This window comes from Strongylocentrotus purpuratus, unplaced genomic scaffold (genome assembly GCF_000002235.5).
Source record: "Strongylocentrotus purpuratus isolate Spur 01 unplaced genomic scaffold, Spur_5.0 spur5_scaffold_4, whole genome shotgun sequence".
Lineage (NCBI taxonomy): Eukaryota > Metazoa > Echinodermata > Echinoidea > Camarodonta > Strongylocentrotidae > Strongylocentrotus > Strongylocentrotus purpuratus.
In genome coordinates, this window is record NW_022145610.1 from 35339833 (window position 1) to 35365882 (window position 26050).

General features: G+C 36.2%; 1 protein-coding gene across 2 annotated transcripts; it reads right to left on the reverse strand.

The window, feature by feature from the left end:
• On the reverse strand, window positions 1-24127 carry LOC588790 (whirlin). 2 transcript variants are annotated; one of them, XM_011678351.2, is made up of 15 exons: window positions 22754-24127; window positions 12546-12761; window positions 10583-10708; window positions 8258-8524; window positions 7419-7634; window positions 6725-6820; window positions 5985-6134; window positions 4694-4783; window positions 3976-4298; window positions 3454-3470; window positions 3212-3420; window positions 2909-2983; window positions 1978-2532; window positions 1347-1517; window positions 1-702 (listed from the first exon to the last, which is right to left on the reverse strand). In XM_011678351.2, the coding sequence occupies exons 1-15, from the start codon at window positions 23627-23629 to the stop codon at window positions 511-513; spliced, it is 3579 nt and encodes a 1192-aa protein (XP_011676653.2). In that variant the 5' UTR covers window positions 23630-24127; the 3' UTR covers window positions 1-510. The 2 variants fall into 2 exon arrangements, with proteins under 2 accessions (XP_011676653.2, XP_793549.4); XM_788456.5 differs by having other exon boundaries at window positions 2-702; window positions 3212-3470; window positions 22754-24125.
• Window positions 24128-26050: the final 1923 nt, after the last annotated feature.

Sequence of the window (26050 nt, forward strand, 5' to 3'; positions counted from 1 at the left end):
TAGGACATACATGACATATTCATAATTCCTGCAATGTTCTACAGAATTTAAGGTTGGCTGCAAAAGGGACATAGTACCTTTAAGCTATACAAATTAATCAGCTAAAATTGATATGATGAATGTGTAATGATGGCCTATTTCATCAGTCAGTTTACCACGAACCATACTTGTCACATCAGAATGAGAAAGATGTGTCTGAATTGGAACATGAGAAAAAGATGACAAATATGAAAACTTTCTTTATTTACCAGTACATTCCATCATTTGAAAAAAGCAGAAAAAAGCTTGTAAATTGTTTTTTTTTTTATAATCGTTTGCAGTTTTTATTTGACATGTTTTTGTCTGAGGTGCCCCTCTTCTTGAAAGCTAATACCTGTACTTACTTGAAGAATAGGAAATAGATCATATGAATATGGTATAAAAATAAATAGGATTTTACCAGTTTCTGCCTCATTCTGATGTGATAGGTCACAAGTACCATCAAATCTAGATGAAGAAATCTATACAAATCTAATACACAAGTTTGAATCTATTGGAATCCAATACCAGAAATTCCATAGTATTGCTTGACTTCTGTTTGAATGCTTCAGCAATGACCCTGGTTGACTGGGAATGAGAGAGGTCATGGAGAGGTCGGCCGTTGACCTTTAGGATCACATGACCAACTTTCAGGTTGCTGCTCTGGTAGGCTGACCCTCCATTCTGACAAAGTGAATAAAAAAGTTTCTTTTAGCTTCTTCTGAAGTTTGAAAGCATCTGTTTGGAGCCAGAAGGGCATTAACTCATATACTTTAATACAGAGTTAACACCCTTCTTGCTAATGAACAGATGAGAATTGGCAACTATTTATCAATTATGTGAGAAAAATGAAAACTGGACTAACTGATTCATCGTGACAAGTCACGTCACTGGGCAATGCTACACAGTAAAGAAAGCAAATTGTCCCATATAAGGAGCAAGAGGCTGCTGTGCCAAAACAACAAGCAGAAATACAAAACTTCTAGAGGCTGTGTGTTTACAGGCTTTGTCTATGCCTAAATGTGACTGAATAGTTAGGCCTATAAAAAAAATGTTGTATTGCCCTTTAGGTGGCAAAACATGAGTCAGTCGGTCAGGATTTTTTTTTTAAAACTCTATCGTTGGGCTGATATTTCTCAGTTTTCTAAAAAATCATTAAAAAAAAAACTTTTTTTAAAGAGCCAACCCTAGATTTCAAGATTTTTGGGTTGGTCTTAAAGGGCAATACAACATCTTTTTTTTAAAGGCATAATGGCAATAAAATCACCAGCTCATGTGACAATAGCCTAACAGAACCGGAGAGATGACTGATCGGATGGAAGACTCACCTGGACTTTGATAATCTTTGGCAAAGGTTGTCTGGTCCCAGAGCCCCCTTCTACAGCTAGGCCAAGGTTAGACTGGGTTTTCTTCACAAGGATGGCCTCACAGTATGGAGGTCTGTCCAGTCGTGTGTTTACAATGATGTCTGGAGTTGGCTTGTCAGGGGTGGATGAGCCCTGTGGAACGTAGACAGGAAAGTTGGATCAATTAAAATTGTGTGAGCAGACAAGGTATGCTGAATTTCCAATAAAAGGAAAAGCAGCAATGTAAGTGAGGTCATCATCATTATTGTCACTATACTTATTACTCTCCATAACTTTTCAGATAATCTTTATTCTATTTCCCTGCCCCTTCCTCTTCCTTTTCCTACCCAACATCATTGCCACTACCACCACCATCTTCTTCATCATCACCATCATCACAGATTTAATTCTATTCTGGCTCTCAAGTGATGATATTATTTCTTCAATTAAAATCTCAGCATTTTTATTATCTCAAATATTAATTTTATGCACTAAAACCTATACATCATATTGCATTCACAATCAGTTCAATATAGCACATCTGTAAATAATTCCACAGGAACATGATTTGACACTAGTCGTCTACAAAATGAAAAAAAGCCACCTGACTTACCTGAGGTTTGAATGTGCTCATAGTACTCATCGGAGCACGGCTGGTAGCGACCAAAGGAAAGGATGATGGATTGGGGAGCACCACCTCATCCTCGTCTTCATCCTCCGTCTCAAACCCCGGTGGCGGAGGAGGGGGCGTGGTAGGGGGAAGAGGGGGTGCATCATCTGGGAATCTATTGACTGGAGGGGAGGGCAGCGGGGGTGGCAGATCAAAAGGTGCTGCTGAGAGGAAATCCAAAGGGGGCGGGGGTAAAGGCAGATCCTCTACGGATTGATATGGTAAAGATTGTGAAGGATTTGAAGATTGGTTAGAATTCTCTTTTGCAGAAGGTGGAGGAGGGGGAGGCAAGATGGGACGTGTTCGCCCTCCACCATTGCCTGCACCTCTTTGTGATGATGATGATGATGATGATGATGAGAGCCTCTGGTTTGATGTTGTTTTGGAAGTGGTTGTTGGAGAATGAGGTGATGTTGGTGTACTCTTCCTAAGTTCATACAGGGTTTCGCTGGCTTTCTTGGTCTGGTCAATGTTACGCCTCTGGTCTTTGGGTGTGTGCTGATGTACAAAAATAGAAGAGAATGGTGCATAATCAATATCAAGCTATCATAGTCCCAATTTAAGTAAAACTACAACCGATCTATTTGTGTAAGATATCATCTCTACATATAATTATAACAACATACCTTATATATTATTAATACAATGATAATACTCTATCATACTTGAAATGATTTTTCAGTCTGCCTAATAATACACAACTTGCTCAATACATTGATTTTCTAAAATCCAAAGATACACCAGTATATATGGAGATATTTAAACTCTTTCCTTAACCATTGGCAACTTTAGTAGTCCCACACTAGCAACAGGTCATGATCTAGAATACCATTTCCAGAATAAATCTCAAGATAAGAGAAGTTTCTTTACTTACATGAGTGGGATCACTTATCCTCCTTGGAATACCATGTTCACTTCCACTGTTCTGTCTGCTAATCAGTTCTCCAATCTAAGAGAAAGAAAGAGATTAATAAACATTTATATGATAAAAAAGTCACCAGTCATTTCTATGGCAAAGATTCATATTAGCAAATTCGATTTGGATAATTAAAAGAATGTACCTGTTTTTTGACACCCAGGCTAAATATTGACAACAAAATTTGATAACGAAAATGGTTTTGCCAAATAATTAAACTCAGCTTAAATTGAGTTGAATCAAATTCATGGATGAACTCACCACTGAGGCAGAGCCCTCTGTTGACACACTGTCCAAGCTCATCCTTCTCTGTCTGCTTCCTGACCTTTCACTATGGCGATCACTTGCATCATCCTTGGTTTGGGAGGAGGATGCTTCTCTCTTCTCCTCCTGTACTCTACTTGGGGAGGGCTCTAGGCTGCTGTCTGGGGAGCGGGGACTCTCTTCTGAAGACCGGGGGCTGAAATCTGTGTCACTGGTCATATTGTGGTAGCGGTCATTGGAATCTGACATCTTGTATCTTCAAAGATAAATACAAATAAAGAAAATGAAGCCCATGTTGATATGATAAATGTTATGGTCTTTGTAGTCTGTCTATTTCGTAGTGAATAATGACATCAAATGAATATTATCAGACATTGAAAGAATGGGTTAGTCTAAGATTCTTAAAATGTGACCAAAACATCAGTGTTTGATCTGAAATAATAAAACCTTTTGACCAATGATTTTCAGAAAAGAAAATTTTCAGTCTCTTTCCAAAGTCCCATTTTATATCTACGTAATGAAGAAAAATACACATGTCAGGTATATTTCACATCATTGTTATAATTTTCATTTGACCAATGAAAAGCACACAAAAAAGTACTAGAGCATATATCAAGATCATATGGGGTGAAATATAAGATGTCACATACTGGCCAAAATTATTGATCTTGAGAAGTTCAATGGGCAAAACTGACACTTAATTAATTAATTAAAATGAATTAATCAAAATTAAAAATCAATTACTGAATAGGCTAACCCACCTTTCAAGGTTGACCAGACTGTGCAACCCATTGGTCAGGTTCACATCCACACCACTATCCTCACTGGGGCTCTTGGTCCCTATATACATGGACTCCAACCCAGGTAGGATCACCCCTCTGCCGCTAGTGGAAGGTTCCTGGTTGACATGATTGTGGTGGTGCACATCCACAGTTACATGCTTGAGGTTGGGAGAGTCAAATCCATTGGTAGGGTTGAAGAGGGAAGAGGATTTGAGGATGGAGGGGGAGGAGCGATTAAGAGATTTGTTCTTGTTTGGGGTGATGGTGTTGTTGTTGCTGCTTGGTGAGCCAATAGCATAATCCTGAAAAGGAAAAGAAGATAAAAGGGGTACAAAAGGGAAATTAACAAATAAATCATTGAAATTTTATACAGTTTGGGTCAAGGAAGGATCTATATAAGTTAAAGATTGTGAGGTGTAATTCTTGTAGTATCTTTTCCAGATATGTTAAAAAAGTCTATCTACTACAAACCAGGAACGATAAGAAAATGGAACTTTTTAAAATTTCAGACATTTAGTCATACAATTGACCTAAATAAAAAATGGAAAAGTCATACCTTGACATTATGTAAGATGACGGCTCAATATGATAATGAAATGTCTCTGGAAAGTTTTAATTTTCATCTCAACTCAAAAGGGTGAACAAAAATTATAGAGTACAAATTTTGACAAATTAAAAGTTTTCTTTCAATACTCACTGGTAAAGCAAAGTCTGGAAGCCCGTTTGTATCATCATTTATCTGCCTGGTATCTAAGCCTCGGTATCTCTCCTCTGGTTCGTTAGTCAGCTGTAAATAGGCAATAACATGGAATGAATATCATAACAGTAAAATATAGGGATTTTTTTCTATCACATCCTAAGAACAAATAGATATGTGCCTAGTAGATAATATAATACAATTGTAGTCCAATTTCTACAAATGCTAGTTTTGCTTTCTCGGTAAACAATTTGACACCATACAGACTAGCATAATATGTTAGATGTAATCTCAAACATTCAAAACTTTAAAATGCATTTTCACATATGTACGTAAGCTGTCCATCCATCCATTTACTCCCTCCTGCCAGACACTACACAAATGTCTCATAATGTTCAAATTTTTTTGGCACATCCCAGCATGATTTTATATAACTACATGGTGAAAAGGATTTCTTTTTAAAGCTACTTGTAATCATCAAAACCTGAATGCGTTCTCTTATACTGGTGGCAGCGGTGGGATATGTATTTCCTATTTTACTCAAATGGTACACAGCATGTCTAAAATATGTTAAAAATCTTGGAGGAATTGCCTTAAAGGCACAGTGTTAAATCTTAGATGCATGGCCCTAGGTGTTATCAGTGTCTGTAATATGGGGTAACATTGAAGCCCTAAAAAAATTGTGCTTTAAAATGATAATTTTCCCCAATAGACTAGTGTCATAAAAACCGTAAGGAAAACGAAAAATGAAATTTTGATTTCCAATCATAAATATCTTGATAATCAGACAGGCGATCGACTTGTAAAAGTCATGGGACTCCTGACTGACCTAAAAGTTTATAATTATGATTGCAGCATGACCTTAATCTAGAATTTTGTTTCAGAATCTGAGGAAATGTACTGAGTCACTTTAAAGTAGAAAAATATTGAAACTTTAAAAAGAGTACAATGAGTAGTAATTCAGACTGAAATATAAATGGAATTTGTATAGCTACTAGAGTCTGCAAAACAAAGCACACCACCTCTATCAAAATTTAAAAATGTTATGGGAAAATGTTGAAATGCGTAATAGTGGACAATGAAAATATGTTGCTTAGTTTATAATGAAGGGATGTTTGAGCCTTAATTTCTGACCATAAACACATGATAGAAAACATGTAAGCGCATTTTCGAGGCATCACAATGAAAAATAAATAAATGAATAATGGGACAGTGTATGAGCACAGAATGTCACTGAGCGCTTGCCCACTCTATGTTTGTGATGTTTAATTGTCAGGAAGGCATCACGTACCCTGATGTTTGGTGGAAGATGCTGAGGTATTCTAGGAGGAGTCAGAGGTCTGGAGTCGATGGAGCTGGAGGAGTTATAACGACTGCTGTTTGACATGGTGTCTGTGAAAGACGTCTCACGTTCGTTCATGAAATAGCCACGCTGTCTTGCCTGGGAGTACATACAAACATAAAACAATAAATCACTAATTTAGTCCAAGCATGACTGGAAAATTGATGATAACATAATATACTGGATGGTTTCTTTTTGGCATAAACTGAAACCCCAGGACTACCAAATATTTGAAACATAAGCTCCACAGACATCGGACACCAGAGAAATTGGAATTAAACAGTCGGCTGCATGTTTCAAAGCATATCTAAGTAGGTAAATAATTAATCTTTAATACATCTATGTCTGTTTCTTCATAATGCAGCATAGTACTTTGTATCAAATCCTAGTTACATATAATTGAAAAAATAGAAACACTAATGAACTAAGTCAACTTAGAGACGTTACTTTTCTTTAAATATCACATGTCATAATTCACTAGGTCATTAGGTTAATCTGCTCTTACTCGTAACTGATGATTTAATGGAAACAAAGAAGAAAGCTTGAACTTATTCAAAAGGTTAGTATGTTGACTGCCAAAATATTGAACTGTTTTAATGCATAGAGATTATATTTCAGTAAAAAATAAGTAATAAAGTTGGAAATCTATATATGTACGTTTAGTTAATACAAAATGGGATAAAGCTTACCTTCATGGCTTCTACTTCTCTCTTCAAGACCAGGCCATCAAACCTGTCAATGTCTCGAGGGAAGATAAAGGCACGGATTTCAGATAGCAGAGAGAACTGTGAAAAGAGAAGAACAATTGTGATATAAATGAAATGTTGATGTGGAATACTGTACATGATTCTAGATGAATTCAATAAGATAGTCATCCTAAAAGACCAACCCTTCCACTCATACTGAGCCTCTTGTACAGGTGGAGCCATAAAACAACAACTCCTATAATTCGGGATAATATTGTTGAATAATTCCGGTCTATAAACAACATTGCTATCATAGGCATAATGGGTAGTGTATAAAAAATTGTAGCCCTTTCTCTGGAATATCATACAGCGAACTCAAATTAAATGGCAACTCTCTGGCACAAACTATTGTATTTCTGTGGGCTTACTTTTTGCCATTTTTTGTTGTCAAGCTTTGTCCAATCTTTATCATAAACTAAAATTCTTGAGAAATTGGATTTGACACCATAACCCCCCAGACATGTACTCCAGGGGCCCGTTTCACAAAGCCTTTTTTCAATGAAAAATGACAAAAATCAGTGACAAATTTGCTGATAACCAATCAGAAGCAAGGATTTCAGTAGCTTATAACAAAAACTGTCATTTGTCACTGATGATAAGTTTTGTGAAACACCCCCCTGTTTGACAAGATTCCTACCTTAGCATGAGTATCAAATAATTCAAAGAGCGCCATCACAAGGGCTTCAACGGTGATGGTATTCCGTTGATACTCCTCCAGGTAGTACATCATGGTGCCTCTCTCATTCTCACTGAGGAGGTTCCGAGACTGGTCCTCGAGCATACTCCAGTTCTGGACCCCAGCCATGCTCTTGTTGTACATCACCTGAGACCCGATACCACGACTGAATGCAGACTGTTCCAGGGATAAAGGAAAGAATAATGTTTGGGAATTTAACAAAATTGGAAGAATATGGTCTCATATTGATCTACTTATATAAATATATATAGTGCTTCTCTCGTTCTCACTGAGGAGGTTCCGGGACTGGTCTTCTAGCATACTCCAGTTATGTACCCCTGCCATGCTCTTTTTGCACATCACTTGGGAGCTGATTCCACAATTGAATGTACTATGGGGCGAAAATGATTGGAAGACTATTTTAACTGTCTTTTAATAAATTAATATGCAATAACCATAGGCAATGGCAGAAAAGTAGATCTTTGTGAGCAAGTGACATTGCTGAACACATGCTGGACAATTCAAGGAACAAGAAAAAAGCTACCGGTATTTGATTTTTTTTCTGGTTGGTTTTAGTCATGGACGGGGGGCCCCACATACTGTTATTTAGTTTACCTTTCTGATCATTCCAAGTCATAACCCTGAAGTCATAAATAAAAGTTAGAATAAGTTAATTCATTAAAGATCAAATAAATTGTATCCATTTCAATTAGTCGGCAGCAATTATCATTGAAATAATGGTTTTAGAAGAGAAAAACATGAAGTTATGCTTCATGAAAGACTTTTAAAATTCATCTCACCGAAGGCCTCTCTGGAATATCAGCATAGATGGAGTCTGTCTCCTCCACCTGATCCCTTTTAACCGGTCTGGTGGTCGGCGGAGAATCCTTGACCTCATTCCCGGTCAGCCACTGTGTCCGGTCAATGGTCGTCCGGCCGTACGGTAATTTGCCGACGTCCTTGATGGTCATCATCATTAGCTTGGATGACTTGAGGATGTCCACTGCGTTCTGGTGCTCGATGTCGAGGAAGTTCCTGGAGTTGACGTCGAGGATCTGATCGCCAACCTGAATGATGAAAAATGTATAAGATTAAAATCATTTGCCATGAAAATATGATTGCAATTTAGGCCTAAAAAAAGAGATGTTGTATCGCTCTTTAAGTGCCAAAACATTGGTCGGTCAGTCAGAAATCTTTTTTCTTTTTAATTAAAAAAAAAACATTCTTTACTCCCCCTCTGGGCTGATATTTCTCAGTTTTGAATGGTTGAATACATTAATACATTAAAACATACAAAAAATGACCATAGATTTTAAGATTTTTGGGTCGGTCGCAAAGGGCAATACAACTTTCTTTTTTTTTAGGCCTCATGAGTAGAAGAGTCATCACACTCACTCACCCATACACAAACCAACACCAATATTAAATCAAAGTTACTGTAACTTCTATGTGGGCCTTGATATACATGTAAAGTCATACATTATCTTTAATACATGTATGTTATTAGATCTTCCATTTTCAGAATGCCTCATATAGTTTGTTTTTGGGGGTGATTTCATATCTTCTGATGATATGGAGTTTTTAATATGATACTGATTAGTCTGTTTAATATAAAAACTTATTCTTTTCTTTGCCCCTTTAGGTTGGTAAGGTTAATTTTTTTTTAAATCGATACCATCTGGTAGATTTGAATGCTTTCTAGGTTGACTCTTATAGATGAACCTACATGTACTGTAAATGGGGGTTTTTATTACATAATTTCACATTAATGTAGATGAATTCTGAAATACCAAGCCAATCAAAATCCATTCCAAAAGTATCAATGACGTTACATGTACCAAAACATACATGTTTGAATTAAAATAGCTAATATGCAATGTTGAATTAGGAGAAAATTAATTATTGCATCACTTGAAATGCATCTCTGATATGGCATGCAGCCAAATTTGTCATCCCTTGATATGAACATGGAGCCATGGAGTCATGGATATGATATGACCAAGGCATATTACAATAATTCTATCCTTGATCAATATCTCTCTTAATTGGATGAAATGTATCATCTTAATCGCATGCTCCAAAAGAGCTGTGAACACTGAGAATAATTACAGTTCAACATACATACAATACACCCATTTCATTGAGAATATATATCCATATGGTTATTGGTTATGATTCACACAAAAAGAGAATCATTTGTAAATGAATGTATAGCTTGAAAAAAGAAACATCATAGAAACACAATCTTTAAAGTCTAGAAAATGTAGTTTTGATTTTGTGAAAGGTACATGTAACCTTTGATGTTGATGTTTTATCTGACTGCTACAAAAGAAATCATATGCTTGAAGATTAGAAACCAATTGACCTACTTCATTGTACTTTCAGTCATTCTATCTTAAACAGATTAAATTGAGGATTAATATGTTACCAATCACTAGTGCATCAACTTGGTTTCAAACCAAGAACCTCCATATTAAAATAATGAAACCATTGTTAATTATAATAGTTAATATGACTGAACCAGTAATCTGTTTCTTTCACTCTCTTCTATTCTAAACACAAATTCTAGTTCCTGTCGTATTTCCCTAAAAGGGCAAGTTCATTTAACTTCTGAGTTAATAGAAGCACACAAATTAAAGAAACAGAGAAGTGAAAGTTTAAACAAAATCTTATTAAAGCCATTTTCAACTTGCAATCTATCAAACACAAATTGGCAACTCTGTAATGTATCTTGCAAGGTCCCCCTTCTATTTGCTCTACTAACACATTCACAAATTTCTATTTTCACGAAAGAAAATATTCAGTCATACATGCATCCTAGTATTATCATTATATAACAATATGTTGTAAAAACAACACATGCATGAAACATCTATTCCATCACCAATAATCAATAAAATATAAAGTTATACAATTTCTGTACAGAGCAAAAACAAAAGAACCTCAAGGGACATGTTCATCTATGTCACAGATTGCCAAGTTGTGTGTTACCACTTCAGAAATTCATAACTTTCCTATTTTCAATTGGGTTTTGCTCAAACCTTTACCAATCTGTTGGTCTATATGTCTACTTTTATTACTAACTTCCCCTTTAATCCCTCTGCGTACAGAAAATGTTGACTTACCTTAAGACCAGCATGGTCTGCCACAGAGTAAGTATCGATTCCAGTGATGTAGATACCAAGACCAAACTCCTTTCCTCCTCGAATCATCAAACCAAGACTCTCTCCCTCATTCACTACAACATTCACCTGAAAAAAACAAAAGTACCAACTCAAATTTAGAAATGCCTTATGCGAACATTTTGATGTATCAGGAGAACTATGGAATGTTTTCCTAGTTTCCTACATACACTGTATATGTTTACATGGGAACCTTTATGACATCATAGCTTTTATACCAAGAAATTGAGGCTCTCTCCCCTCAATACATGGCAAGTCCAAGATATCTTTTGGTAATTTTGTGTCCCTTACTTTACAAAGTATTGTACATTTCTGAACATACATGTATATTGACATCAAATGCGTCTTTCCATTTCGTATTTGGTGTGATAAAAGCTCTACTGTAGTGAGGCTTTTAAATTTATACAACCATCAGATACTTCAAACCTTAGATGTGGTTTGTGATGCACGAGACAATAGATTGGACTTGCTCTCTACTATTAAATGTGTCCTGAATGTACAAAATGGCAGAAACATAAATGTGTTAAGCTATTTCAGTGATATAGAATGTACAGAGTGTGAACATTACCTTTTGGGCATTGTATTCATTTTCAATTACAGTTAATTGTGAGATATCATCAGAGTGACAACCAGTATTCTTTTGTTCTTAAAAAGAGCTGTTTCTGAGTTTTTCACCACTCTTCCAGATCTTTTCATCACAAAAATCCATCCCTGCATGTTTATTTCATTAACAAATTGTTTTTGATATTCATTCTTTTTCTTTGTTTTACTTATCTTTCTGCACAATCCTTTAATAGAGTAATAGAATAAAATAAACACGGAAACATGCAAATCAATCATGAGACAGAAAGTGAAATAGTAAAACGGTACATGTACAGTGAGACGGTACATGTCTACATACATGTAGTACATACGTTTGTAGAAAAGTAAGCTGGGGAACTAAAATGTTTTCTTCTTCAGAGTTTGTAATATACAGTACACGTATGTAGATGTACATGTAGGTTCTCTATACTTGCTGTAAGAGCACTGAAAGGGTTAACTTCACATTTGAAGTCGTCTTGATAACATCTGTTACACAAATCCTGCTCAGCAAATACACAGATATTGATTTTAACCATATTCTCACTGTTCTCACAGCCCAATATTGACTTTCAGGGTTTTTGGATGAGCACATTGCCTAAATATAGGATGGTAATGGCTGTTTTACACATCACATTCCCTATCTGCAAGTATTAACTGCATGGCATGTTTTGTAAAATTGCTATCAAATCTTTTTTCGACATCATACACTACTCATGTACAATTGTGTTATTTATTGCAAACGATTTATCAATAACTGCAAAAACACAATAGACCTGTTGCTTAATGTGTATTTCCATATTTGCATCTTTCTCTCCCTGTACCACTGGTTACCATCTGCATGTATTTGTTTCCTTCCCAATGCAAAACAACATCTTCTTGGTTGAAATTCACTTTGAATCCATTGGTTTTTGCTATGTCAGGCAAGCTTTATAGTCATCAATAGAAACTTCAGTTCTAAAAATATGTCGGTATATAATTAGTTAACAGGTTTATTGACATTTAAGTTGAATTGTAATCTTTATCCCTCTACGCTCGATCCCATCTTCTCAACAGGGAAATTTTCTCTTTTTTTCTTTTTCGGGGGCTCCATATCCAGTTTGGGGGAAATTTTCTGGGGCTACTTTTCAACTTTCGGGGGCTCTTTTTTCTGGGGCTAGTTTTTCATTAATTCATAAAAGGATAAAGTTTGTTGAGTTTATTTAGTAGGCTTACTGGCTTATATATCTTTGATTACATGTAAGGTTTTGGGCTTCCTGTTTCATATTTACCCATAAAAAAAAAAAGCATTTATCTAGTTTTAAAATAACTAAGTTTAAGTTCTCACCTTCTTTTCATCACCGTTCTTAAGGAGGTTGAGACCACTCTTTCTATTCTGTGTATCATTTAGCATCCTCCCACCAAGGGGGTCGACGTCCGGTGGAGGGGACACGCTGCGCCCCTTGGGGTTCACCCATGTGTAGGTCTGGTGGGAGAAGAAGGAGCCAGGGACACGCCCAACACTCTTGACATACAAGACCAGCTTGTTGACCGCCTTTAAGATCTGCAAAGGAAAAATTAACAAATGTTGTTACTACAACTTTATTTTTTTTGAAAATCATAACTTTAAGGATAAATACTTGTACTTGTAATTGTAAGCATAATTGACTTGAAAGGTGAAACATTTATTATTCCATTCGACAAAATCAGTTTACCGGTATAAATTATGACCAGTACAAGTACATGTAACATCTTTAATAATAATAATAATAATAACTAGAAATTTAATTCGTCATGGGGACGAATTAGGTGGTCTGTTTTCAATTTTATGATCATTGAAAAGTCAAAAAAGAAAAAAAATGAAGAAAAAAATTGTTGGAGACTCCCGGACTCGAACCAGGGATCTCGAGGTCCGAAATCAAGTGTGTTACCGATATACCAAAACATTTCCCATAGCGATCCCACTTTGCAAGTGAAATATGAGCATGATCCCAGCATCTGATCGAGAAATAAATGGCACACTTGTGATAGCTTATTGTCTCAGCTACAACATACTCGATGCTCAGCGAAAACGAAGCTAAGACGACGGAGATATTGCTCGTGAAAGACGGGAATGTAGAATCCAGTTTTCAGAAAAAGTCATGTCCTATAGAGAATACACGCAAAATGAAAAAAATTGACATGCCTCCTTTAATCGCAAAAATACGCCATGATGCTTTCGTCAAAATGAAAATTCGTTGAATTGCATCTGTAGAAAATCGTCTAAGCTAAAACATATTAAAATTTGGATGAAAATTGATCAATATTTACAGAGATACAATCAATTTTCCAAAAATATGATGACGTCATAATATGCAAATTGAAATTTTGAGTTCGGAGGCCATTATGATGACGTCATGAGTTAATTGAGGGTCAAATGAGACATGAAATCATATCTCCGATTCATACTCTATCAAAATATGAAAAAAAATTGGGGTCACCTTGCATCCTAAAGAGCTACTATGGATTTTGATTAGGCATGTTTTTGCCCATATATGCTATGTATTACAAGAGTTCGCACGCACGGAAATTTATGTTTAACGGTCGATCATTCCGTCGATCATTCGTCCCAACTCGCCGTCCCATACGCTATGATATTCCAGACGTCGATCTCCGAAAGAGTAGTACCTGCCTGTTGGAAAGCGTCCGTAGTTACGCCAGTACCCAAGAACAATCGCCCCAGCGCGAATGGGGATTTTCGCCCTATCGCACTGACATCGGTTGTTATGAAAAGTCTGGAAAGACTAGTACTTGAAAAGCTGACAAGCTCAGTTCTTCCGCTACTAGATCCAAACCAGTTTGCATATAAAGCGAAGCGTTCCGTTACCGATGCAGTTCTTACCTTGACAAACACGCTGTACGAACACTTAGATAAGGCAAGGTGTTATGCCAGAGCAACTTTCATAGACTTCTCGTCGGCATTTAACACTATAGAACCCCTCATCCTACTACAGAAACTTCAACATCTACAAGTTCAGCCATCTATTATATTGTGGCTGCAAGACTTCCTACATGAAAGGACACAGAAGGTCAAGGTCAACGGTGTTCTCTCTGACGAACTTATCACAACAATTGGTACCCCACAAGGGTGTGTCCTCTCTGCGACCCTATTTACCCTGTACACCAATGACTGTATATCTAATTCTCCATCTGTTCACATACTTAAATATGCAGATGATACAGTAATAGTAGGATTGATTGAAAATGAAAATGAACTTGATTACAGAGCTACCATTTCCATGTTCGAAAATTGGTGTAGGGAAAACTATTTACTGCTGAACTCAAAGAAAACAAAAGAAATTGTTTTTGACTTTAGGCAAAAGAAAGCTTTTGAACCCATTGATAGACCTGTATACTTTAATGATGATACTATTGAGAATGTTGACAGTTATAGATACCTAGGTACAGAAATCGACAATAAGCTGTCTTGGGAAGACAAGTCAAAGCGCACACTAACAAAATGCAACCAGCGCTTATATTTTCTTAGAAAGTTAAAGTACTTTCATGTGAACGACAGAATTCTGTTTCTCTTTTACCAGTCGATAATCCAGAGTACTATTACATTTGATTCCATTATCTGGTTTAACAATGCAAGGCAAAGTGACAAACAAAAGCTGAGAAGGGTTGTAAAACAAGCCAGCAAAATAATGAACCATACTGTTGACCTAGATGAAGTCTGTAAGGAAAGAGTAGTATCTAAGGCCCTATCCATTATGTCTGATCTTACCCACCCCCTTAATGACCAGTACATACACCTGAGGAGCGGACGAAGATTGAGATCTATTAAAGCAAGAACTAGTCGCCGCATTAATTCATTCATACCACTTTCCATAAGAGTAGTTAATGAAACCCAGTAAAGAATAGAGAATGTGAAAACCATGCAAAATACCCTCATTGACATGTTACACGAATATATATATTGTTTTAGTATACTTACTTTACTGTTGTACCTCTACTGTTATACCATATCAAGAAATAATTTTTAACACAAAATACCTACTTTAGATTAGAGCATATAAGAATTTAAAAAATGGAGGGTATGTAAGAAGAAAGAGAAGAAGAAGAAGAAGAAGAAGAAGAAAGAGTATTTAAATGTATATTCATCATGACCATGTACATGTATATTATATCAAATGTATACTAAAACAGGGCCCTATGAATGTCAATTATATGTTGTTCCTATGTTCATTTATATGTTGAAGCAAGATTGTTCATGTGCATATAAACAATTATCCTATATGGACTCAATAAAGAAATGAAATGAAATGAAAATGAAAATTAATAGTCATAAAGAGATAAACATGGTATCAATTTGTTTGTAAAAATATGTGGAATATTATGGAAGAAAAAAAATGGCGATTCTATGTTGTGCAATAGTTTTACGCGCGAAAACGCGCACGCATGCGCGTGTGCGCGATTTTTTATAAAATGCTTAGAATGGCCTAAAACGTATGCAAAATGATTTTGAGACGATTTTGAGCATTTTAAAATTTTGCGCGCGCATTGACGCGCGAACGTACGCGCACGCACGCGTTATTTGACCTGAAATTGACCGGACGGATATTGACCTTGATCATGATAAATATGAATGAGAAATAGCTTTTGGTTATGAAGATATGATCATGTGTTGATTTTCGTAAAATTCTACAAAATGGCGCCTAGATGACGTCATCAGTGAAGGTCAATGTTAAAAACATTATTGTGCTTTGAACATATGCCTATACATATGTGTGCCAAATTTGAAGGCATTTTATTGAGGCATTTTATTGAGCCATTTTCAAGTAATCGCGCTTACAAAAAAGTGGTTCGAAATAAGAAAAATAAAGAATAATAAATAAATAAATAAATAAAGGCAATTCTTACGAAATTATAAGGTGGTCTGTACGTTATACAACCCACCTGATAATGTAACTTATATCGCGCCAAATCCACTCTGTCAAATTCACTCAAACTGAAGAATATAGGCCTTACAAACAAAAGGACACTGTACATGTTCATGTATTAAGATGTTCCAAAGCAGCTGGGTGTGAAATGTGAAAGAAAGAATCTTATTAAAAGATAATGCTCAAAATGTATAATTTGTATTACAAAACTGCAAGCTACATGTACAGTACATGTGTTTATACAGATGCAGAGAGGATGAAAACCTGTTGCCATGGTAATTAATGTTCTGCCTGGATAATCAGGGCAAGGATGACAATTACCTAACTGGTTGCCTTAATTGGTCCGTTGATGATACATGTACATGTAAAGGTAAACCACTACATGTATGCTGGTAACAGTTTTGATTTTCTTTGTTTTGGTTTTGGTATTTATGCATCAGAAGTTTTTTTTAATTTTAAATCCCAAGAAAGCATTTATCTGTCAATGCACCATGCATAATACTGTTTTCATGTGATTTTTATTTTAACCAGTATAGCATACACCATCTAGATGTACATGTAAGCTTACTCAACAGTCAACACTGCACTTAACAATAGTCTCATTATTTAACTACCATGTTGTGTTCAGTTAACTTTCCTTTGTGCGCTCTTCTTCCATTCAGTATTGATTTATTCCCAATGGGGGTCTCTCAGTTGAATGGAAGAATGCAAGGGTAAAAAAAACCACTGACCATAAAATGATAAAAGCCCAGTTTGCATGACAAAGGGGGTTTTAGAATAGGGACTGAATACCCTAGTACAATTTACGTCACAATTAAGCCAGGGTTATAGCAATGGAAGTGTACAAAGACTAGAAGCCAAGCCTGTTCAGATGAGAGGGCATTCATATGAAACTCATATAAACAAATGTATTACGGTATAAGAATCATCATCTAGCAGACAGGGGGCATTTACACTAGACTTTCCCATTGTATAAAGAAATGTTGAATCGTATAAAGCAAGTTTTTTTGAAGAGGTCAGTTGGTATGACCGCAAGCAAATCATCAGTGCTTGTTCACGGTAAGCCCTGCATGCCCAGTTATGAAGTGTTTGTATGATACAATGCTCAGACTAGAACAGGACCCAAGTTTTGTTTGAAAAGATGCTAATTACACATTTCACTATATATATACATGCACTATGTTTCTTGAGTTTTGGTTGACTGCTAAGAAAGCATGTGCATGTTAAAGCAACCAGGGGACCAGCGGGTTTTAAGTCCTCCCCAAGAGACTTGTTAATGAGAATTAATACCAAAGGGCACTATAGTGCATCACCTTGGTTTCGAACCTGAGACCTCTTGGTTACATGTATGAGTCCACTGCTCTTCCACTGAACCAATAATTTTTGTATAAATACATGTACAGTATATGATTCTCATATAGTGCCTTAGTGAAATGATGAATTTAGGGTAGTGTGAACATGGAATCATTGAAATGGCTGTCACGCCAGATGCTGCTGGTATTGATTCTCTTCTGATGAAATGTTTACCCAACTGATGTCTTTGTGATGGACACAACACACAACAAGTGGTCTTGACTTTAAGAGATTAGAAATGTAGGCAGGATATTTTTACTTCTGATCCACCTTTCAAATCAACATGAAAAGAAAGTGGGTGAAAATCACGAGCTTACACTAAGTCAAACAAAGCTAACAGAGTATTGAATGAAATCAGATGTATTTTGGAAAAAAACTAACAAATGCAAAAATGGGATTATTTACTTTTACTTGTACATATTATGTCTGATCCACTTTTCTATAAAAGAGAAAGAATTAAAAAAAACAAGGATACTTTCAACATTTTCTAGACCTACATGTAGCTCAATTTGGATAATTAATCTGGCAAGAATGTAACAGAAAAAAGAAAGAAAAGCAGCATTGTATACCGGTAATAAAAAAGGGAGCTTACAAGTCTGATTTCCAAGGAAAATTCTATAATCTTTAGTCCAATACCAAGAACTCAAGAATCAATTGCAGATACTATACATTAATTGAGCAATAGTAAAAGTATTATCAATTTAGACTGATTGCATTATATGGACTAATACATATTGTGTTTTTGTCATTTTGTTATTTTTTCTGCAATTCATAAAACTACATGTACTGTGTCTTTAGATTGAGTGATGAACCAACTCATTGAAATAATGAATGCTCTAAGAATATTATAGGGTACTGCCCATATGTTTTTGTTAATGAATCTACATTAACAGGGATTTCAATTCAATTCTACAGTGTAAATAACAAACTTTTTACAAAATTTATCAAACTGAATTTGTTTAAATACTTTGAAATTAAAAATAATGAACAATCTTCTTGATGTCATGTTTTACTTTCATAGTGTTCTACAGAGTAAATAATAGACCAGTAATCATATTTATCCACTTATGACCGTCTCGCACTGCCATACACTGCCTATCAAATTAATTCAATCATCCATTCGCCACTTCAACTTTTCATTAAATATCTACATATGTACCTGACTCCCAGGCATGGAAGACCATTTCCCATTGTAAGCGGGAAAATATAATAACCAAGGACAAAGCAATACTTGAAATTGGACAGATACTACCCCACTGGTTGTGTACATAGAAGGCACGCATGTAAACACAAGCAGTACGTGTGGGAGCGAGCTTACACTACCCCAAGCTACCGCCTGAAAGCCTCTCGTCACCTTTCATGAGTCACATGTTGCTATGGTAACGGTGCACACGTGGCTTTGGGTATGGAGGCTGCATTGTAGACTGTATTCCCAGCCATTTTTGGATGATTACCCAATTTAGGGACCTTGCAATTCTGTTTTTGTTGAAAGTGTTTAAAGATTACCCAAGTCATTTTTAACACAGTCTACATTTTCATATTTGTCCTTAAAAAGAAATTGAAGTCATACAATTCAGGTGTATGCAAAAATTATTTGTCTTGCTGCCAAATTTGGGAATCATCTCCCTAGTCCTTAAAAAAATGTATTTATCTTCTCTTCTCCTTAAGTCTGGATGTTGATTTCTTTTGTATACATGTACGTGTTCCTGTCATCGTTTTAGCTCTGAATAATACACTAAAGGTTTTAATATATATATTCGTTAAAGCCCCCCCTCCCCTCAGAATAATCAAGATACACTATAACATTCCATTAATGTGATTATAAAATAACTAATATAACAATTTCAGCTTTTAGAATTACTTCATTGTAATTTGGCTTGAAAATGGGATACTGACGAGTCTGAAATGGGTTTGAATGAAACAGGCACTGAAGTTATTGTAGGGCTTTCTGCCTTTCTCCCATAGACTAAAGTTGGTCTACCTTTGTTCAACCTTACTTCTCCTCACAATCTATACACCCCTACTGTGTGTACATGCATTCATACCAACTTGCATGGTATTGAAGAGAGTTCAAAGGACCTGTCTGTAAACTGTAAGATGATAAAGGTGTTTACTTGCGGACTGGTGGCTGTACATAATTCACAGCTTTGTTCACTTTTCAGTCATAGTATACATTGGTACAGGATCGGGTAAAACTGTGTGAATTGAACTGGTCCTTGGCAGGGGTATCTTGTCAACCTTCGAGCTTCATTAGGTCAAGACTAAACACTTAAAATTGAATTCTTGGAATGGAAGAAACTGGGAAGTGAGAGTAACAATTATCTCATTACCAGAATCGATTCAGGTTTGTGTAAAAGGGACACTATGAGTAGAAAGAAAGAGAGAAAGAAAGGAAGAAAAAAGAGTGAAAGTAAGACATACATAAAGACATACATGTAGTTAAGAGAGACAGACAGAAAGAACAACAGAAGGAAAGACAGACATAAAGAAAAAAACAGACAAAAACGAAAAGAATCTAAACAAAATTAAAAAAAAACAGAATGAAGGAAAGGAAAAGAGAAAGTGATCAGTGATCACATATCAACTTTTACAGACCTGTGCTACAATGTACTTTGAAAATGGGTGAGTGGCACACTAGTCACTTGTGCCCCATACCCCTAATGTGCCACTGATCATAAATACATGAAGATCAATGTACTTTGATATTTCTTCACATCTCTGTTTTTCTAGACAGTTTAAATTTGAGAAGGAAGCACATTCATTTTCTTTTATAAGTGTATCGTTTTAGTTTTAAAGGGGGGGGGGGGGGCACAGGCTACTTCTGCTCTTCCTCTAAGTATGCCCCTGATTAGAATACTACTTTCATCATCATTATTATTGCTCTTTTTTTTTAATTGCCCTATCTGTCTTGTACTCCACTTCTAGTCATCTGGCTTGTTAAACCATGGACCTACTACGATGGTTCAACCATGCTTTACATGTATTTGATTTTGTCTAGACATTATTTCCTTGTTTTTTATGCTTCAATTAAAAAAAAAATCTAATGAAGGAAGCAATACATAGGTTATGTAAATTAACAATGATTTGTCTTTTGTTACAAGCCTACTTTTGTTGTACCGTAATTGATATATGCCAGTCAATACTTCAAAACATTTTCACATAACTATTCCAACCCCCTAGACCAGTTGACCTCCATGTATAACATCTTAGCATATGATGCCCAACACCAAATTAATTTATGACTTATTCATAAATCATATTAATCTTCTAATAAAGTGAGCAGAATAAAACGTCTTTGGACCAAGTTAAAGATACATCTGTAAAGGCCACTACTCTACCCCCAAATATATACATGTACACCGGTACAATGATTGATTTTGACACTGATGGACTGCAAGCAAACAAAGTCAATGAAGCTAATTGGATTAGAATTCATGGAACACAGCTACTCAAGCATCATTTTGTAGGATATCGATCTATCATGAAATTGCAAGACTTTTAGCCTACAATTTTAATACAAAGCTGTGTCGGACTCTTCCATTTTAATAGTAAATATAATATGATGTTTGATCTTCTTTCAATGTTTAGTCATGTATTATTCCATAATCATTCATGGATCTTTATGTACTACTTGATTTACACTTGTATGAACTTTTTAAAGTAAAAATGATTATGATAATGAATTCTATATCGTTTTGTTACCCTTTCAAAATATTTCAACAGAGATGGCTTTGTGTCTACACACATTGTGACAAGAGTACAATTATAAGAAATGATTTTTACCGTCATCTATCCTTGCAAAATATGAAGTAATGTAATTTTACTTTTGCGACCACTATGTGACCACTTCAGACAGGTGGTCCTTAATTCTAGTCAGGTCTTACAGACTTACACCATTCAACTATATTTCCTCCAAGAAGGGTACAATCTTAGTGACTACAACCATGATTGGATTTTTACAGTATATGTTTCCATCAGATCCAGATGTGATGCATGTCACCATCATCATAATCATCATCATCATCTTCATCATCATCACCATCATCATAATCATCATCATCATCTTCATCATCATCACCATCATCATCATCATCATCATCATAATCATCACCATCATCATCATCATCTTCATCATCATCACCATCATCATCATCATCATCATCTTCATCATCATCACCATCATCATAATCATCATCATCATCTTCATCATCATCATCATCATCATCATCACCATCATCATCATCATCATCATCAGCATCTTCATCATCATCACCATCATCATAATCATCATCATCATCTTCATCATCATCATCATCATCATCATCATCATCATCATCATAATCATAATCATCACCATCATCATCTTCATCATCATCACCATCATCATCATCATCATCATCTTCATCATCATCACCATCATCATAATCATCATCATCATCTTCATCATCATCACCATCATCATAATCATCACCACCATCATCACCATCATCATCATCATCACCATCATCATCACCATCATCATCATCATCATGATCTTCATCATCATCACCATCATCATAATCATCACCATCATCATAATCATCACCATCATCATCACCATCATCATCATCATCATCATCATCACCATCATCATCATCATCATCATCACCATCATCATAATCATCACCATCATCATCACCATCATCATCACCATCATCATAATCATCACCATCATCATCATCATAATCATCACCATCATCACCATCATCATCACCATCATAATAATCATCATGTTTGAAGAGCTAGAGATGATCCTGTAATCCTTGGTCACTTCTTCAGGGTTAGCTAGGTTCTTCAGTCTCTGATCGATGGGGAATCAGTGTCTTTATTTTGCACATGCACAGGGTAGAGACGGTTTTGGTCATATTTGAATCTGAGGAGTGAGGACCACTCTTTGATATAAGACATACCGGTACACCACTGTACACATGTACATGTATACATTTAGTGGCATTTACAATGCAATTGATGCATAGAAAGCAACTATTAACATACAGTGCATGAGTTTGTTTTTGTTTTGTAAAAGTGAGTATTATACTTAAGTAGTAGTAATATACAAGTAATAACACAACACAATGATAATGGGATTGTGGGATATTAATCAATAATGACATAATGTAATATAATAATCTAACAGATATGAACAGAACCAATATTAAAATAATCAATGATGAAGATGATTATGATGATGATGATTACAAAATAATAATTATAAAATAAACAAATAAAAACATAATCTCACCTTCACTGCATCAGAGTGGGCTACCTTCTCAAATGGAATGTCATTGACCTGCATAATCTGGTCTCCTTTGATTAACCCTCTTTTCTCTGCCAAACTGTTTGCTTCCACCAGCGACACAAAGATCCCCACCGAATGCTCCGCCCCACCCCTGATACTGAACCCCAACCCACCCCCATCCTGGTCAGACTTCCTCAATACTATCCTCTTCAAGTCTCTGTTCTGCTCCACCGGTAATTGCACGTCTGTTGTCTTTCTTGCGACCTTTCCATGTAGTTCATCTCCACCAGGTTGGAGGTGCTGGTGGTGGTGATGCGGTTGCTGCAGATGATTTTGTTCCCGGTAGCTTTGGTTCTGATGCTGAAAACTCGTCTCTGAGTTTTGTTTAACATTCGATGGATGGTTAAGCGATTGCAACGAGGAAGATGGTCTTCCAATAGTCCTGGTATTTTGCTGGTAGAGTCTTGATTCGGGTCTAGACATAGACCCATTCATTGAGCTCACATTATTAGGACTGACATTACTGACGACACTTTGTGGTCTTTCGACACTAGCCCCCATGCACAAGGCATCAACATGTTGCCAAAAGAGTGTCTGATCTGAAGACGGAATTACTTTTCCAAGCAAAACATAGAGTTGTTTCTTCTCGGGGGTGTTCAAAATACCCATCAGGTTGTGCACGAGGGTGTACACATTTCGTTTGGAGTTGTAATCGTTAAGTGCGTGAACGAAATGGGCCTTGTCCTGGCCGTTCAGGAGATTCGTCAAAGATTCGTGTAGGCGTAGAACATTTGCCGACATCGTTCGCGACGCCGAGCCATGGCCGCTGGAAACCCGAGACCGGGAACGCGGGGGCGCAACTGGGTGATGAAGTGACATATTTTCGCTTTCAATTCAGCTGCTTTTCAGTTTCACATACAGTTACCCGACAAGTGGGGAAGTTTGTTGCGGTTTCCCACTTTCTCTTAACAAAACAATCCTACTATAACTCACGGTTATTGAGCGTTGGTATATTCCAATGATAATCCATGATTTCAACAAGAAGTAGACACGATTTTGACCTAAAAAAAGACTTCAACAGAACAGTATATAATCACGATGCTACAGCAATCCTGATACGGTTTCACATTACACCATGTAAATAGGAATATATCGGTATGCATTATACACTCGACGTAGTTCGTAAGCACGGGCATCGGAGCGGTAAAAAGCGAAGACCAGGATAGCTGGAAGCCATAATTTACTGGGCTCTGATTGGTTGAATGGACACCGCGTCCATGACAACTCGTACCAGCTGTATTGCAGATATTGCGATATGAGTTTTATTTGCGCTGTCTGTGCGGTGTAGTATGTCTGTTTTCGTGCATTCCATTGCAGTGTTGATATGTTCGCTTGCAGTTTGTTACAGTTTATAATATCTTTTGTTAATTGTATGATATTAGGTGATAAAGGGGATTAGAAGTAGTAGGCATATTATGTTGCATGTTTAGGGTGGGATATACTCGCCTCTGTAGCTTTCTATAGATGCGAGCTAGGACAATGCCGATATCTCATGCTTGACATCCTTACACCCCTATGACGTTTCACCATGCAGAACTGTTTCTACTTGAGCCAGTATTTTCGTCATACATTTACTGTATCCGGGATAAGGTCTATCATGACAAGGGAACAATACTGTGCTATGAATCAAAGTTAATAACATTGATTGCATAACAAGTGCAGGTTAAATGCATATGTTATATGACGTGATATGACTCAGTGTTGGTTAAAAGTGTCAAGTCACTTAGACTTTGGGTTAACAAATCCTCTGCATGTTTTGATTAAACCTCTATCCTTTTCTTTTATTATTCTTGTAAACATATATAATTCTTTCATTTAAAGGGTGTTGAATGGTGAAAATCTCAAAAACTTGTAAAAGGGCCAAAATCATAATTAAAAACGTTCCTACAAGTATGGTGGTAAAAAATACTCATCATTAGCAAAATTACAGTCATTTTTCATTTCAAATTTGAACTTTACAACTGGCAGTGTTTTATTCACCCAATTTTTTTAGTACAAAATGAGGGCTTCAATTTTCACTCATAGAGAGAACACTAGTCTTTTGATCTGAAAATTTGCTGCTACAGATATATTTTGAGATGAGTTTTTGAGGCTTGCAAATCCCTGATAGATGCTTTAAATACGTTTCTCTCTTTCTCTCTCTCCTTCTGTATCTCTCTGTCTCTACCTTTAAAAATCATTCCCCTACCCTCTCTCTCTCTCTTATTATTTTAATGGATTTCATCTCATGTCCCTCTCAATGATTAATTTCATCTCAACTCTATCTCAATTTTCAGTTGCCTTTTCATCTCTCCTCTGTGTCTCTCTCATTCTTTCCTCTCATTTCTTTTCTACCCTTTCCCAATCTTCATGTTAAAATCCTTTTCGATCTCTCTCCCTTTCTCCATCCTAACATTTCTCATTGTGATCTCCCTCTCTCTCTCTCTCTCTCTCTCTTTGCCTGTCTCTCCGTCTGTCTCTCTCTCAGTCTCTCTGTGTCTCTCCCTCTCTCTGTCTCTCTCTCCCCCTCTCTCTCTCTTGCCCAATGTCCTCCCGGTTTCACTTTTCACTGCAATGGATCCATGTAAGAATAACAATGACAGCACACCAATTGCTAATTTATAAGACTTTTATTTTAACCAAAAATATTTCATATCTTCTTTACTTCTTAAAAGGACAACAAAAAACAGCATGTTACAAAAAGGATAGATCATCTTGGATGAAACTCAGGAAAACTGTTGACAGATTAAGATTGGCAGAGTCACACTGAAATATTTATTTGCTTAGCAAAAAAAACCTACTTAAAAAAGACAAATACAGCACTTAAAGGTTTATGTGTATACAATACAAGAAGATTTTTATATAGCTATGCAATAAAAATCCAATGTTGTGGATAAAACTCTTTGAGAATCAAGGAATAAGCACATGTCTCATTGCTGTACATCTTTTTCTGTGTGGAAAGTTTGGAACGAGGCCCATATCCATAAAATATCACTCGGACAACTATACAATGGTATGTAGTCAGGTGATGATGAGGCACTGCATGGTTATGAATATAAGCCTATAGCCCTGTCTTTTACAGAGTAGCAAATATTTCATTATATCAGTTGCAACTCCTCTCATTAACTGCAAAGTTACAAATAGCTGCTAGCTCCTTTAAGAACTAGGTAAGCTTAAAATATATTGAATAAAATCATATGACTTCATGTACTTTTTGCTCCAAGTAGACAATTTCTTATGTTCGGAATTGCATTTTGATGG